Here is a 17,561-nt window from a genome sequence, read left to right as displayed (position 1 = left end):
GTACGGAGGAAGCCTTGGGGCGTGGGCAGCTGTTATGAGGCACAGAGCTCACCTGCCCTTGCCCTTGCCCAGCAAAGAGGCACACAGGCAGCAGCCGGGCAGCAACTCGGAAAGAAGACTTAGTCCTCATGTGGTACAATGGACTAAGAGCTGTTAACAGCCAGAAGTGATTTCCAGTATGTTCAGACTTTGTCATCTGTGTCAGGCCTATCAATCTGGTGGTCCATGGGCCACATATGGCCCTTGAAGGGTCAGTTTGCAGCCCTGGACTCTCACCTGGCCACCACTCTCCCCATTGCTCCAAGCTTCCCTTCCCTTCTCCAGCTTTTGTGTCCTGCCCTGCCTCCTAGGTGAGGCAGAGCAGTGCAGGGGCAGCACAGGGGTGCACAGGAGGAGTGGGGAGGGAGAGGATACTCATACAGTACAGTCAAGCATAGCAAGCAGGGGAGAGGTGGTATGCCTGCATGCATGTCCCTGGGATCTGCAGCACTGTCAGGGAGTGCACCTATGTGGCCTGGGAAGCACATGAATGTGCATACATACACCCATCCCCTTAGAAGCTGGACAGCCCTGATCTGTGTCAAGCTCTGTCTTGTATCCTTCGGTACAGAATTCCAGCCCAACGCAACCTGCAAATATTTTTAATTTTGAGACGGCAAAAATGGGCAAGTGAAATCATCTTTTGATTTCATTATGCCCCACAGGCCACCATGTGGACAATCCTCCCCTAAGATGTGCAGAGAATCAGTGTAGTCAAGCTACCAGTATACTTCTAAAGCTCATTGTTTGCTGGCCTGCCTGTCCTAAGCAAAGCTCCTACTGACACCCCTCTAATTTACTGAAGTTATTTCTGGCTTCTTTCTGTGAGATCCTAACACTATCACCTTAGAGATTTCCATGCTATGCTTCTGAGAACACATTACATGCATGAGATTTTAAAGCTGCACTATAGAGCACTCAAGGAAACCAATGCAACAAAGTTTGCTTTAATATATCATATGAGATCTTCATGGCTCCCAGGCCCCTTCCTAGCTCCCTGGGCTGCAGGCTGCTGTGAACATTTTGCTGTGAACACCTACTGCTCTACATAAGTAACAACACAAAATAAGGGGAGAAATGGTATAAATGTTGCAGGGAGGGATGTCTATTTTCAAATTCTTACTAGTCTAATATAATTAAATAGCATGGTACTTTAAAAATGACTATTGATGGTGTGTTTAGAACTAGCCATCAGGAAATGAATAAATATGTGAATAAAGAGATATGAACAATGAGTGCATGAGTTCACCCGATCTTATTAGTCACACCATCCAGTGCATTTACACTTGTGCATCGTCAAGGTCAGAATTTGGCGCTATTCCTCCATATTCTTCACTACCATATATCATGTGCAACTGGCCAGATGGCAGGGGGCAGGGGGCAGGGGCAGGGGGTTCAGTGACTGGCACAACACTCCCTCCCCCACTTCCAGAGTCATGACATGGGAGCAGCAGCCAGGGACTTTTTTTAAGTCCCCCAAATCAGGTAAGAATTCCCCCTCACCCATTCGCCATCATGCTCAGCAGTACCTCCCCATCCCTTACCTCTTATCCCCTCCTCCCTCACCTACTGCTGCCACTGTCCTCAGTTGAGCCATGAGTGGAAAGAGCTCCAGAGCTGCTCCTACCCTGCTCCAACTAGAGAGGAGCCAGACTCAGTTGGGAGAAGGAGCAGCAGTGGCAGTGGGCAGGTTTCCCCTCATGACCAGTCCTGCTGGGTGGTCCCCACCAGCCTGGGGTAGGGTGGGAAAACCTGGCTGCTGTGTCCCAGGTTGAGCCTGGCTCCCCAAGCAGTAGGTCCCAGCAGCCTTGAGTGGAGTGGAGCAGGAGAGGCAGGTTCCACAGCAGTGGCAGGGGGTCTCCCATTCCTGAGCCCAGAGGCATAAACAGAGAAGGTAAGGGGGGCAGGAAAGGGGGAGGGAGGTGCCACTGAGTAGAGAGGGGAAAGGAGTGGGTGCTGTGTGGGAGGGAGATTCTTACCTAATTCAGGGAGTTAAAAAAAGTCTCTGACTGCTGCTACCATGGCAGTGGTCTTCCCACCCTGGTGGGGTGAGAGAGGCTGGATCAGCCTATGGCATCAGGAGGTTTGGTCATTTGCAAGCATCCAAAATTTTCCTTGTGTATCAAAATTTTAAAAACACCAGAGCTGGTCCACTGTGTTGCTTTAGAATGAAATTTCATCCAAGTGCCAAAGTAATCTATGAACTGAATATCGAACTGTAGGTGAAGACAATATTTCCAGTCTTGTAATACCGTAATTCCATGAAATTATGGAAGTGCATTGAGATAGGCTACAGGGGTGTAGATTGTAGCTGTGTTGGTCTAAGGACATAGGCAGACAAGGTTTTAAGTTGGTCTAATAAAAGATATCAGATTCACCCAAAGAACCTTGTCTGCCTTGAGATAGGGTAGATATTTTTGCTTTATGCTTTATCTTTTTCTTTTGTATTGTATTACTGTGCTTCACTGCTCAGGTAATAAGCACACTATGAGTAATTTACAGAGGTAAATTAGACAATTCAACATACACACGTCCCCAAAATTTAAAAACAATATACAAGGGAAATCAAATACTATTCAGGCTATGCACCATAGCAAACAGCACACTGATTGCAAATGCAGGTGAAATTTGATAGTGAAGAATTTTGATGATAGGGAGCTATACACAGTGAATTGATCCCAAAGCACATGCATATATACCTTGTGAAAAACAACTAGTTATTTGACCCATTCGGCACATTTGTAATTGGTTTTGTGTCCGTGGCTACTGAAATTAACCAGGAACTATGAAGTGGTTTCTAAGGCATATACTTAACATGACAGGAGGAAACAAGATGAGTTGGTGTGGGAGGTATAAACCACCCTTATTTTTTATTCATTTTAAATCCATGTGTAAACACAAAGGTGCTCACAAGTAAAATTTGTGTTTTGGATGTACCCTTTCTAATCCCACCTCCTTTCTCTCTCTCATGTTTGCATACACACACACAAAGATACCACTGTTTTCTCTTATATTGGTGAAAACCACTCTTCTTTCAGGGGGAAAAAAGACAAATCTTCAATTATTTTTTTCCTACCAAGGGTAATAGTGGCTGACAAAAATACAACCCTCATAGGTGATGTATAAGATAGATATCAGTCTACATTGTAGCCATACTTAAACAGATGAGTATGATTTCTCTGTGAGATACAAATAGTTTGTAAATGCCTGAAATTTCATATCTGGTGTATCTTAGAGGTAACTCTTACATGCTTCAGTAATTAAGGAGATGGTTATCATGTACATTCCCCTTGCCTTGACCAAATCCGTGAATACACAAGAGCTGGGGCATTGCTACAGCTGCAGAGACATCATCTCTGCTATGCCTCTGGCACCTATGCAAAAAACTTTGTAGATTCAGATTATACATCTTCATTTATTAGCTTCATTACATATCATTAACATTTGTTCCCAGAGTTAACGTTCTCTGCATTTTGTTCATGGTTAGATTATGATTATTGGTATAGTTTCACCTGGAGGAAGATATTCCTGGTGGCTCATTGGGACATTGCATATTCGGAAAGCTGCTTGAGGCACTCCTATAGTAAGGAAGAGTGTTTTAGAATTTAGGAAAATTATGTAAATTAATTCACTGCCAAGAAGTCAAAATGTATGAGAAATGGAAATATCTGGTGCAGTTTCTTAAATATTACAAGCCACATCTCAGCTCGCACTTCATGGAAGTATGCTGGAAACCCAGTAGCTGACAGTTTACACATAGGGTAGAAGCTGATTATTCCAATTCCAGACAAGTTTGGAAACATATGTTCAGCAGATTTGTCCTCCTAGCAACAACAGATTTTTGGGTATGTGGTTGTGCAGCTCATCTTATTAGGAGCATACATCTGTGTGTGTATGAATTCTACCTGTTCTACACATCAAAGAGCTACTCAACACCGCTCACAAAGACACTCTCATGGACCCAGAGGGACAGCCTTCCATCTTCAGCTCCCTCTGTGCAAAAATGAAGTTTATTTCCTACCCATGTGGACTTTTTACCATCTTGTACCATCTATACTTTTCCCGGAGCCTGACTAGGAAAACTTTGATCCCGGAAGCTTGCAGAAAAGGACAGTTTTCTTGCAATTTCCCAGTTGATCCAATAAAAAGTATCATTTTTGAAACAAGAGTTCTAGTTTTTTGTATGTCTTCTTGTTTCAGACCAACACAGCTACCAAGTACACCTATGCACTGCTTTGTCATTTCACTGATTTGTGTGTCCTTTATGTGCCTACCATAATTACTTAAATATGCAAATATTATCTGAGGTATGTAAGCTGAATTTCCATCCAGACAGAAACTACACCCTACCCCATTTTTAAATGCAACCATGATAACAGGCTTTGCAAAGTGGTTTTGGTTAAAGCAGTTTTATATTTCCCAAAATAGGCCATTAAATCTTAAGCTTATGAGATGCTTCATACATACTTTTTCCTTTTTCTCGTAACTTGGTAAGCTCAGAACAATCTTGCCATTTGCCAAATAAGCCAATTAAGCATACATTTAAGGGAGGTTTTCAGTTTAATTATTACTGTTGAAAGACATGTCTCCATTAGTTGTGTGCAAACATGGCAAAGAAAACTTAGTCATTGATGGATTCTTGTTGTATGCTGGTATTGTACCAAGTATGCAAGCTGACCGAGATCAGGATTGTTACCACCTTTAAAAAGGCCATGGAGTGAAATACTTCAATTAAAGTCCTTTGCAGTTTTCTCTGGATTGCTACAGGTAGCCTTTTAACCCCTTTGAAATAGGCTTCCAATTTTAAAGAGAATAGTGAAACGAAATGTTGTAAAACACAGTGCTGAAACAAATTACGCTGGTTCCAATGTTTTTCTTAACTTTCTCCCTATTTTCAAATATTTAATGTATGTTTGCTTTACGAACATATCCAGGTTATTAATGTGAACATCAATCTGACACTCCGCTCATTTAGCAGAGATAAAAAGATGTATTTTCTATTGAGGGCTGTATTGTTCTTAGCTGTGTGCATTTCACTTTCGTTGTGCAGTTCTTCACCAAGTAAAAACAGAGCTCTTCTATTCCTTAAGACAAAGAACAAACTGTTTGGAGAACAAATATCTACAAAATCGTAAATCTTTCTCTTTCTCCCATTTATTCTTTATGCCATTCAAACACATGGCCAATTAACTCCAGATCCAGGATGGACTCAGATGAGCCAGATTTCTCTTATCTGGGAAGACACAGCCAAATCTTCAAACATTTTTAGGAAGCTGCAGCAAGACATTTCCCTCCTTTTTAAAGTTGTATGGTCCTTTTCACATGCGGTAACCCAACTTGAGATTCCACATCCAAAATAAATCACTCTCCTTGTTATGTGGAACACAAAAAATATAGCAAATGTAAGTCAGTGTAAGTCCCCATATTTTTAATGGAAATATTAAATTTATGAGAATATTTCTTTCGAAAAGCATTTAAGAATTGGTTACTTGATCTTTTCTAGTTTGCAATAAAAATAAATAGATTTTCATTGTGTATCCAGTTCTTTATTATTGAGTAAAACTGTTTAAAGAAATCTGTCCTTTAAGAGTTAATGTGCTAGTTGTACACTGTGCATCACCTATGCATCAAAATATACAGGAAGCAGCAGTTTTACAGAATACTTTCCTATGGTTGAAAAAAAAACAGACTGCAAAATTAACACTTCATAAAGTAGCAGTAATCAGTGAAGAATGACAAACTTACAACTGTGGTGCGTATCCAGATAGGGAAAACCAATGAATATTATTAAAGAAAAAAATCAACCAAATATGTCAGAGATGTGCATTATTAAACCAGATTATACAATTGTAATTAACCTCCACATTGCATGTTTTATTGAGTTTTACGTTTCGTTATTGAGCTTTAGTACACAGAATTTAGAAATCCAAAAGTATAAACTCATTTTTTAATATACTACCTTAAAACGATTAAATAATGACAAGTCATAAGCTTGAAAGTATACTGTGTTAATTTTATCTGACTTTTACTTTGATATCTCATACTGGTATTTGAATTACTGTAAAACTGCATATTATGTGGTGAGTAGTAGGTTTGGAAAGAAACACTATGTATTCAATCATAATTGTACCTTGTGAGGAGCAGGTATTGCATGGTTTGGGGGTTTTCCTTTTTTATTTTTATTTTTAATGAGGGGGGATAAAAAAAAAACAGGCCACATTGAGGCAACTTCTAAAAAATACATTACTGGATCAGAAACCCATAAAAGGGCTTGTAATGCTTCCATTTTTCCTTTTCTCAGCACGGGTCCCAGTCTTGCTGTTCTAACAAAAGCAAAACCTCCAGTTAAGTCGATGGATCAGACCCATTGCTAATCTGCTTATTCTCTATTCATCCCAATATGTATTGCTCTCAGTGGGAGTCACTAAGGAACACAGATAACTACTGAATTTGTTGGTTTCCCTCTTTGTCTGCCCTCTCAAATTACTGGATTGGGTATGATCTTGCACTTCTCACCTATGGAAGAGGTTGCCCTGTCCCAAACTGTGGAACATGCCATAGCAATTAAGAGCCCCAGCCTCTGTTCCTTACCCAAGGAAACTCACCATTAGAAAGCAAAACTGTCTGGTCAGGCCCCAAAAGGATTAGGTAGGAGCAGAAAGATTCAAAATGGGAGGAATATTTATTTACTTGCAAATGTTTGAGGAAACTGGAGGCACTAAGAAAGGAAATAAACAGAGACCTTAATGGGGCTTTGGAAAAACAGGTTGTTTAAGGTTTGACTACATGGGGTTTGGGCTTTATAACCCAAGACTTTTTGAGGAAAGAACAAGGCAAATGCCAAAAACTGTTGGACAAAATTGTAAGCTTTGTATCTTATCTGTGAGAATCAGACAATGTGTGTCATGCTAGTTTTTACAGTCATAGTCTACAGTCTTCCATTGATAAAATCAAATTTGACAGTAACACAATATAGAGATTTAACTGACAGCACACACAGCACATTTGCTAGTCATAATGCCACAGTTTAATGACTGACGCATGTGGGAAGCTAATTCAGATTTTTTTTTCTGAATGGGATAAATGAGCATTCAGTTAATACCAATCATGAATTCAAGCCATGTGACAAAACTGATGCTACATACCCTGTTCTTGTTTTGCATATTCTGCAGATTGAACTACAGAAAAAAGCCAGTTTGTACACACATCCGGAGAGAGAGTTCATTCTGCATTTTTGACACATCTACTAACCACAGCTTGCTGCTGTTCAGTCCACGAACTAATCAACCTTTCTCTGTTAAATAGCCTAAGAGTTACAAATTGAATGCCTGTTCTGAGAAAAAGTACAGGTTATAGAATTATACAAGCAGACATAGTATAAATAAAATATTCATATAAAAATAGTCTCTTACAAAATATACTCTCTTATCCTATGGTTCATTTTCCAAAACGTGGAAGTTTGTCTGGAGTTTCATATTTATTTTTGATGTATTCCAAAGCGGATTTTCATTATGCTCCTTTTTAATTGGAAAAAAAGAGTATTAGTAAAGATATCATAATCTTTACCAGGTTGATGTTTCCAGACAACTAGCAGCAAACAGCAAAAAATATATAAAAGATGCCTGCCTTTGTACTTAAACATCTAGTACTGCAGAAAATATCCTGCAAATCCAACTAGTAGAAATATCCAAGTAAAGAATAATATATACAGCTCCAGTTTTTTCCTTGCCGTATCTACAAAATTATTCCACAAAGAAAGCAAGCTATCTACTTTAATTGCAGAATAGTTCCAAAAATGTTGGTAGAGTTCTTCTTTAATTAAATAAATTAATATTAGTTATCTGAATAAATTGTTAAATATTGCTATTATTCTGCCCAGATGTCCCAATCCCTTTGCTAAAATCTGCAGCACAAAAAAAAAAAAAAGAAAGCAGATAAACCAGTGTCTATGGAAAAACGTCAACAGTTCTACTTGCTGTAGCAAACTGTGTGAAATGGAAAGATAGGCAAGACCAGCAGAAGCTTTTCAAAACTGTAGAAACCTAAATCTGCATACTCCACACTCTTCAGTAGCAATCCACACTGGGGTATTGTCCACCCCATTCTGTGCAAAGGCCATTTTTAAGGTTTTGTTTCATTTCTCCCACCCTACCCTGCCCCCTTATTTATGGACACTTGTATATTTAACCATCTTTTTCCAAGCAAAAGCAGTTTCCAAACTTAGAGATATTTCATTTGACTCATGTTCCTTTCATACAGCAGTCAATGCGTTAAGCTTTAGAAGTGCAGATTATTTGAGATGATTTCTGTTTCTTATTCTGTGGGTAGGTGACTTGCTTAGTTTTTGTTCTTTTTTGGCTGATTTGTACAGGTCTTAAATGTGTATCCACATAAGCACTGAAATACAAGCGGAAAAGATAGGAATTTGTTTGTTATCTTTTGTTCTGGAAGAGAGTAAGTTTTTTTTGCTACAGTCTTGCGTAGGTATGTTGAACTCATGTGCAAATGTATTCATTCCCAGGGATCTAGCTCGTCATCCTCCCCAGCCACACTTTCATTTACAGGTATACACTTCTGTTCTTTCACTGCATGTATTACACTTAACATAGCAGCACCAATGAAATTTACAATTGCACTGCCATACTCTCGAGTACTGGTGAGTGTTGTAGCCTCGACCACAACACATCAGATCACAGCCATTGGACTGCTGAGCTGTTTTGTTGCACATTCTTCCCTGTGTTCCCACACTGCCAGTGACAGGGTCTTCTTCACAGTAATTTGGAGATTTTTCTATGTACACTAAATCTGTATCCATCGGTTTGCGGTAGGACAACGGCTTCTTTATTTTAAGGAAGGTTGGACGCTTGTTTCGACTTGCCCTCACTGGTTCAACCTGAACTGCTTCATTGTATTTGTCCTTAAGGATGTAGCCCAGCTCCCGGAATTTAGGAAGGGTTGTCCAGCATGTTTTAGTAGTACAAGATCCAGATACTCCATGACATTTGCACTCTAATTTCATGTTTTCTTCAAGAATCTAGAATTGAAAGAACACAGAATGAAGCATTAAATGATAGGACTCCATCAAACATGTTGATCTGATAGGATTATAACAATTTTTTGTTCTCAAATGTGCTATTTACCATAACAGCTATTAAAAACAACATAAAAAGCCTTGCCTGCCTACACTGCAGATTGGTTACAAAATTGTGTCAGGTATCAAACTCCCACTGATGTCAGCTGAGTTTTGTCTATAGAACAAGCATAACTGCTAATCAGAGAAGAGAACTTTGTGTAACTCTAGAAACTAGCTAGAAAAACAAAAAAATACTGTCTTTACTAAACAAATGTCTTCACCTTGCTTATTACACATTTCTTTAGTGGTATGTCTCCTGGTATGGCTCCTGGTATGTCTGTGTTGCAGTTTAGAAATATGGAGAGTAATTCCCCCCATATATGGAGAGTAAATCCCCCCGCACCTCAGAGACGGCCACCCAGACGGAGCCCCTGGTTCCGGGCTCCACCCAGACGCAGCCCCTGGCTCTCGGCTGTGGGTGGCTGCCTGGCTCGAATGCAGGCAAATGAGATCAGGAGCAAAGACACCTCCCCTTGTGGAGTGTGCTTCACACTAGAGTCCCTGGAGTGCCAGATAGGGGACCTCCAGGCTGCAGTGCAAAGGCTGCATACCATCAGGGATGGCAAAGAGGAGATCAAGGCCTACCACCAGGCTCTTTGCCTGAAGAATGAGGAAGGAAGAACAAGGAAGGCTAGCAGGACAAGGGCGGACAAAAGAAGTCCCCATGAAGTCCAGCCGGGGGTCGCTTGGACAAAAGTCATTTTTAGCCCCAAGGCAACTTGCACCAGGGTCACCACCCCCTAGAACTTCACAACAGATACGAACCCCTCGCAACATCAGCAGAGCCAGCAGAGTCACCGGCTCCAGCACTTGAGGAAGGAAAGCGACCAGCAGGCACACATAGGAAGAGATGCAGAGTGGTCCTTGTGAGACACTCCCTCTTGAGGGGAACAGAGGGCCCGATCTGGTTCCCTGACTTTTTAGCCCAGGAGTTCTGCTGCTTCCCAGGGGCCTGTATCCGGGATGTAGCTGAGAGAAAATCCCTAAACTTGTCCGACCCTCTGACCACTATCCCATGCTCCTTATCCATGTGCGCACAAACAACACAGCTCAGAGCAATCCTGGCCAGATCATGAGTGACTACAGGGCTCTGGAGGCTGGGCTCAGAGGGTTGGGGGAAGAGGTGGTTTTCTCCTCGACCCTCCCAGTTACAGGTCATGGGCACAGGAGGGAGAGATGTATCAATGAAGTAAACAGAAGACTGAGGCACTGGTGCCAACACAAAGGCTTTGGTTTCTTCAATCACAGTCCACACCTCAGAGACAGAGGCAGTGGTCTGTTAGGAAGAGATGGCCTCCACCTCACCCCAATGGGAAAGAAGCTTTTTTTGACTGGATTGGCTGACCTGCTTGACAGAGCTTTAAACTAAGATTGCCGGGGGCCGGGTAGACAACCATCAGAGCAAGCCCAGGAAGTGACAAACACATAAATCAGCAGGTCAGGAATTGCAATTGAACTTACTCCAACACCAGCCTAAGTACAGGACTCTCCTAAATGCACAAAGAAGCCTAGGGCTTCTGAAGGAAGGCTTAGCTGCTTGTACACAAATGCCAGGAGCATGGGGAGCAAACAGGAGGAATTGACCCTTCTGCTAAGCAATAACAAACATAATCTCATAGGGAGAGTGGAGACCTTGTGGGACTCCATCTATTACTGGAACACGGGTATAGATGGCTGTACCTTGTACAGGAGGGACCATGTTGGGAGGAAGGGTGGGGGTGAAGCTCTCTACGTCAAGGAGCAGTACACTTCCATACTAGCTGACATTGGCACCCAAGGAGGGCGACTTGAAACACTCTGGGTTAGAATATAAAGAGAACATGGTGAAGGGGAATATTACTGGAGGAGTCTATTACAGACCACCTAACCAGGAGGAAGAGCTCGACCATGAATTCTCTGGGGAACTAGCAGAGGCTGCACACTCTTGGTGCATGGTCATCATGGATGACTTCAACCACCCTTATATCTGATGGGAAGAGCATTCAGCTAAATCTGATCGGTTGCAAAGTTTTCTCACCTGCATTGACAAGCTCTATCAGCTCAAGATGTCCACAGGCCAACAAGGGGTAAGGCGCTGCTAGAACTGGTTCTGGCCAAAGGGGATGATCTAGTGAGCAACCTGAGGTTTGAAAAGAAGCTTGCTGACAGTGATCATGAGTTGATCACTTTCTCTATCCATCGCAAAGCTGGCAAATCAGTCAGCAATGCAGAAATCCTCAACTTTAGGAAAGCTGACTTTCATAAGCTCAGGAGGTTAGTTGTTGAGGCCCTGAAAGATCATAATCCCCCTTGGCTCAACAGGGAGCTCATGGACCTCCTGAATCTTAAAAGAAAAGCCTATAAGAGTTGGAAGGTGGGAAATACCTCTAAGGAGGACTATGCATCACTGGCCTGCACCTGTAGGGAGCGGACAAGACAAGGGAAAAAAACAAGTTCATACAGGAATCCAGGATAATAAAAAGTCCTTCTTCAGATACATGGGAAGTTGAAAGAGAAATAAGGGCAACATTGGACCCCGGCTGAACCAAATGGGGCAGCTGATATTCGACCCAGGAAAAAACTAATCCCCTTAATGATTACTTTGCCTCAGTTTTTCACCATCCCTAGGGCATCATCCTACCCGACAGGACACAGGATTACAAGGGCACAGGTGACCACATGCCTACATTTGGTGAAGACCTTGTGAGGTAACACCTTGAGAGGCTGGACATCCATAAATCAGTGGGCCCTGCTGAAATGCACCAATAGTGCTAAAAGAGTTGGCTGACATCATAGCGTGACCAATGGCAAGGATATTTAGGAACTCATGGTGCTCAGGAGAGGTTTCTGAAGATTGGAAGAGGGCCAATTGTGGTGCCTATCTTTAAGAAAGGAAGTAAGAAAGATCCAGGGAACTACAGGCCAATCAGTTTGACCTCAATCCCTGAAAGGATCATGGAAAAAATTATTAAAGAATCCATCAACAATAAGCTAACAGAAGGCATCATCCTGAGAGACAGCCAACATGGCTTCATTATGGATAGGTCGTGCCTGCCTAACCTCATCTCCTTCTATGACCAGGTGACACATCACCTGGACCAAAGAGGAGAGGCTGACGTCATTTACTTGGATTTCAAAAAAGCCTTTGATTTGGTCTCCCATGATGTCCTCATGACAACATTGGGAACTGCAGCCTCAACAACCTTATGATCCGATGACTGGGGAACTGGTTCTGTGGTCGGACCCAGAGCGTGATAGTTGATGGAACTGAGCCAACATGGCACATGGTGACCAGTGGCATCCCTCAGGGTTCAATACTTGGATTGGTACTCTTTAACATATTTATAAACAACCTGGATTCAGGTGTCAGAAGTGGACTGGTTAAGTTTGAAGATGACACCAAATTATGGGGAAGTGCAGTCACACTAGAGGATAGGCTGGGGATTCAGGCCGGCTTGGACAGGCTCACAAAGCAAGCAGATCAAAACCCGATGATTTTCAACATAGAGAAATGCAAGGTGCTCCTCCCCAGGAGAAAGAACCCACATCATACCTATAGGCTCGGCAGTGCTACACACATTAGCACTATGACTGAAAGAGACTTGGGGGTCATGATTGACCACAAGATGAATATGAGCCACCAATGTGATGCTGCAGCCGGCAAAGCAAATAAAACTCTGGCTTGCATCTACCGATGCATCTCAAGCAAGACCCAAGATGTCATCCTCTCACTTTATTCGGTCTTGGTGAGGCCACAGCTGGAGCATTGCATGCAGTTCTGGGATCCAGGCTTTAAGAAGGACATGGAGAAGCTTGAGAGAGTCTAGAGTAGAGCCATGCACATGATCAGAGGTCAAGAGAGCAGGCCTTGAGGAGGAGCTGAGAGGCATGGGACTCTTCAGCTTGGAAAAGCGTAGGTTCAGGGGGAACTTGGTAACAGCCTATAAATATATTAGGGGTGTACATCAGGATCTGGGAGAATGTCTGTTCACCAGGGCACCCCAAGGGAAGACAAGGTCCAATGGTCACAAGATGCTGAAAGACCATTTTAGACTGGACATAAGGAAAAACTTCTTTACTGTCTGAGTCTCCAGAGTCTGGAATAGACTTTCTCCAGAAGTGGTGCAAGCACCTACTCTGGACACATTCAAGAAGCATTTGGATGATTATCTTTCTGGGGTCATCTGACCCCAGCTGACTTCCTGCCCCTTGTGCAGGGAACTGCACCCAATGATCTCACGAGGTCCCTTCCAGCCCTAATGTCTATGAAATCTATGAAATCCATGAAATAGCATGCCCTTCACCAGTGGCATAACAAGCAGAGTTGGAACCTGGGACAAACCCTGCAGGAGAGTGGGAGGGGGGGCACAGGTTCTGAGAGTGAAGGCAAGGAAGGCACAGCAGTCTAGTCCATGGTCGAAACTCCTAAGCAGTCCCCAAGTGAGCTGCTGCTGCCACTGCTTCATACTCTGCCCACCCCAGCTGTTGCTTTTGAAGCAGCAGCAGTAGCAGCAGCAGCTTTGGACTACTCTGGAGTTCCCAGCATGGGTATATTGCTATGGCATGGGCTCCACAGGAATTTCAGCACCCCTCCTAACTTGGCACTGGAGATAAGTGCCCCCCCGCCCCCAACCCTGTTAGCCTACTGTATCTCACTACTACTGTAGGTTCTTCTGCAGAAAAGTTCTATGTACTATATTTTTGGAAAGTACAAGATATAGTTGTATTGAATTACATGAGCCAAGCTGGGAAAATAAATTCTATTCCCAGAAATGGCAGAACACCAGCCAGGTGAAAAATTTCATCAGATTTACCAGGTGCTGATGTACTGACAGACATCCACAGAACAATAATTTCACAGTCGCTCATCATTCTCAAAGTAGTCAGTCATACGTGACATATGGATCACCTAAGAATATTAGCATCATGCCTCAGAAGTCTGTAAATTAATGCTCTAACTATATTCTTATACATTACATTCCTGAACAGTGAGAAAATAGATTAGATGAATTAAGAGTCATAGTCCAGCAGCCTAAGAATGAGAGTCTTTCTTTCAGCCCTATTTTTTTTTTTAATTTCTCCATTTTGAGGCTATCAGTGATACGGTTCTCGTTTTAATTCAATCCTATTTTCATTCAAGAGGCCAGTTTTGTAGTCTGGTACCATGTCCAGAGTTGCAACCAAAACAGTAGAAGCTTAGCAGACTTGTTCTAACTCTCACACCAATACTCCATCTTGAAATATTAATACTAGACACATTATGGTCTATTGTCTATGTAGCTAGGTGGAGGTTTTTGTTCCCTAAATGCAGTTCACATTTTAAATAGCCTAAATTCCCTTTCAGTTTATTTCATTAACATCCCATTTACAGACAGCAGTCACTGAGAGAATAAATAGTTCCTTTGGAAAGAGCTGAATAAGCTGATGCAATGGATCAACAATTGAAAGGACTCGTGACATGTGTTGAGCTTGCTGTTCTGTGTGACGTATGGCAATGCCAGCTGGAACTAGCTTAGGAAGTTTTCTGGTCACAGTCAGAGCTGGACACAAGCAATTGGGATAAAAAGAACTGGCTTCATTTTAACATGACACATCAGAATAATGCTAATCAAACCTAAATGCTATGCGTTTTTTGAGAAGACTGAAAATGCAGCATTAGGTTTTGTATATTTTTATGCTTGAGTTTTGTTTTCCTGATTTCTGGGACCTACTTTGTGCCTTTCTGTAGCAATCAGCTAGAGGTAAATTTAGACTCAGACCAAAATCTTCTTCCCCCAACCCCCTTCACCTTCTCTTTTTAATTTGGCCAAATGTAATTTTTAAATGCACTTCCCATCTTATTTCTATGTTCCTTCCTAATCCACTCTTCCTACCTTCAGACCACTAGCCCATTCATAGGTTGCACTCTTGTTTGCCCTTCTTCCTGCTGTTCACTTCTATTCCAGAATCTGCTAATTCAGCAGAAGACAAATTGTCTCCTTCAGACTTCTCAAAACATAACCCTACTTGTAATCTGAGCCATCTACCTGCCGCAAAGCAAAACTGTGGTAGTGATTTATCACAATGGAGCACTGTGATGGCAGATGCTTGGGTCATTTGTCCTGCACTAAAAAGTATATGTAGTGGCAACTTCATGCAGTTGAGTTACCTCAATAACTCATCGGTGCTTTCACAAATTCAAAACAGGAGCTATGAGGCTACTTGGAGAAGTTGCAGTTTCTGTGTTAAGGGTATCTTTCTTTTGGCCCAGACACCACAGTGCATGTCTGCTGCTCAGAGTTCATTTTCAAAAACCTATATTCATCATAATACAAACATTAATCATCTTCAGGGATCCTGGTATTCTGTGATAAAAAAATTGCAAATTCTCCAAAAAAAACCCCCAAATCTGTGATTAAAATGAAACACCACTATATATATGTGTGTGTGTGTATGTGTGTGTTGTGTTTATGTATCAATTGAACACAATGTTTTATTGATATATTTACAATTTTAAAGCAATTTGGAAGCCTACCAGTGCCTCAAACACTATAATAACATAAATTCTAACTACCTATAAATGTTGGTATTTGATTTGGGGTTTTTATATCATAGGAAATCAGAGCTCCCACTGCCCGCTTAGCTCACAGAATGCAGGTCCAGGCCCCTCACTCCCAAGCTACAACCCCCAGCCCTGCTGGTGCCCCTCACTCCCCAACCACAGCCCCCCAGCCATGCTGGTGCCCCCTGCCCCCTACTCACAGCCCCCTGGACCCCAGCCTTGCTGGAGGGGGCCCCCAGCTGCCACAGCAAAGGGCAAAGGGCCCAGGTCCACAGCCCCCTGCCCCCCACAGCAGCACCTGAGCCCCAGCTGCTGCCCGTGGGAAGCGATGACTCCTGCAGCAGAGCAGAGTGCAGAGCCCGGGTCCACCACCCTCATGGGCAGCACAGCTGGAGCAGAGCCCATGGCGGGGTGGTACAGGCTGTCCTTTGCAGGCTTGGGGGAGAAGGAGGCAGCTCCCCACCACTGCATGTGCTCCCAGGGGAGCAGAGGAGACCCATGCCCCCCAGATCTGGGCGTGGGGCAGAGGCAAGTGTGGAGGTCAGCTGCACGCTGTGGGCTCAGGCTCGCCACTCTGCTGCCCTCCCCCAGGGCCTCCACAGCCTCAGGCAGGACCTGGTGTGACAGGACAAAGCAAGGGCAGGTGGGGAAGTTCTTTGCTGCTGCAAGCATTACCCTGGTAACATGCCCCCTAACTGCCCCTCAGCAGCAAGGGGCACAGCGCCACGCCACCACCCCTGCTGCTGCCGGCCAGGCACGGGGCACCTCACCAGGGTGACATGGGGCTTGCAGCAGCAAGGAGCTTCCATGCCCAGCCCACTCTGCCCTGCTGCACTAGGTCCTATCCACTGGGCTGCAGAGGCCCTGAGGGAGGGCAGCAGGGTGGGAAACTTAAGCCCATAATGGGCAACCCGCCCTGCACACAGATCTGGGGGGCACGTGCCCCCCATGCACCTCCAGGAGTGCACACAGTGGTGGGGAGCCAACTCCACCCCCCAGGTGAGCCACTCATGGCCCTGTCCCACTCCCTGCCAGTGCCCTAAGGCCACGTGTTTTGGACCCAGGCCCCGAGCCCTATTCCCCACCCAGCTGGGCAGCAGCCCCAGTCCCAGCCCCAGCCTTGACCTTCCCAACTCCCTCCCTCCCTATGGAGGCCTCAATTCCTGTCCCCCCTATGCTCCCTGACCAGACCCAACTGCAAGACCTGCTCTCCAGGCTGCCAGGCTGCCTGTGCCCCCTGCCTGACCACCCTCCTCCAACTGCTCCCAGCCCCTTGCAAGCTGAAACTCTGTCAGCCTGCAGAGAGTTCTTTGCAAAACTGCAAAATCTGCAGGTTTATCAATTAAATTGAGAAATCTGTGTTTTTTCTCATCTAAAGGAGAAAATCCACATTTTTCTCTGTTTTTCCACGGAAAATGGAAAATCCGGATCCCTGATCATCTTTCAGGAAAAGTGAGATTTGTTTCTTGAATGATTTAGCCAATGACTGACATTTTTACCTTAGATTGAGAATTGTAACGTAGCTTTACATTACTGTATTCAATAGTAAGCAATTGTTGTCACATAAGGGGGCCAGAGGTATCTGAAATATTGTTTGATACCCTGACTAAAGCCAGGAAATGTCTTTCTTCTAAGAGTACTCCAGTGGTGAACACTTATTATAAGGTGTTAGAGAGAAAAATTAAGCTCTTAGCAAGAATGAGGAAATCCTTCAATATTGGTAGAGAAGAAAGAAAGTGGTCTCACCAATTCCACATTGCACTCGCAGCAAATAGCATTACAGAGAAGACTCTGAGGATGAAATTTTGCCCCATTATATGTAAGGCAGAGAAAAAGGTAACCCATGTTACTTTCTACTGGGAGCAGGAA

At 43.5% G+C, this 17,561-nt stretch overlaps 1 protein-coding gene across 1 annotated transcript in view; it reads right to left on the bottom strand.

Moving 5' to 3' along the window:
• Nucleotides 1–8,593: 8,593 nt before the first annotated feature.
• LOC102383312 (protein Wnt-7a) overlaps nt 8,594–17,561 on the bottom strand; it is a 61,360-nt gene continuing 52,392 nt past the window's right edge. The window contains exon 5 of the mRNA XM_025214813.1: nt 8,594–9,048. Within this exon, the coding sequence (XP_025070598.1) occupies nt 8,594–9,048 (455 nt within the window). The remainder of the gene's footprint in view (nt 9,049–17,561) is intronic.

Source organism: Alligator sinensis, unplaced genomic scaffold (assembly GCF_000455745.1).
Source record: "Alligator sinensis unplaced genomic scaffold, ASM45574v1 scaffold81_1, whole genome shotgun sequence".
NCBI classification, from domain to species: Eukaryota; Metazoa; Chordata; order Crocodylia; family Alligatoridae; genus Alligator; species Alligator sinensis.
The sequence above is the reverse complement of the archived record's forward strand: the minus strand, read 5'-3'. Positions and strand labels throughout refer to the sequence as shown.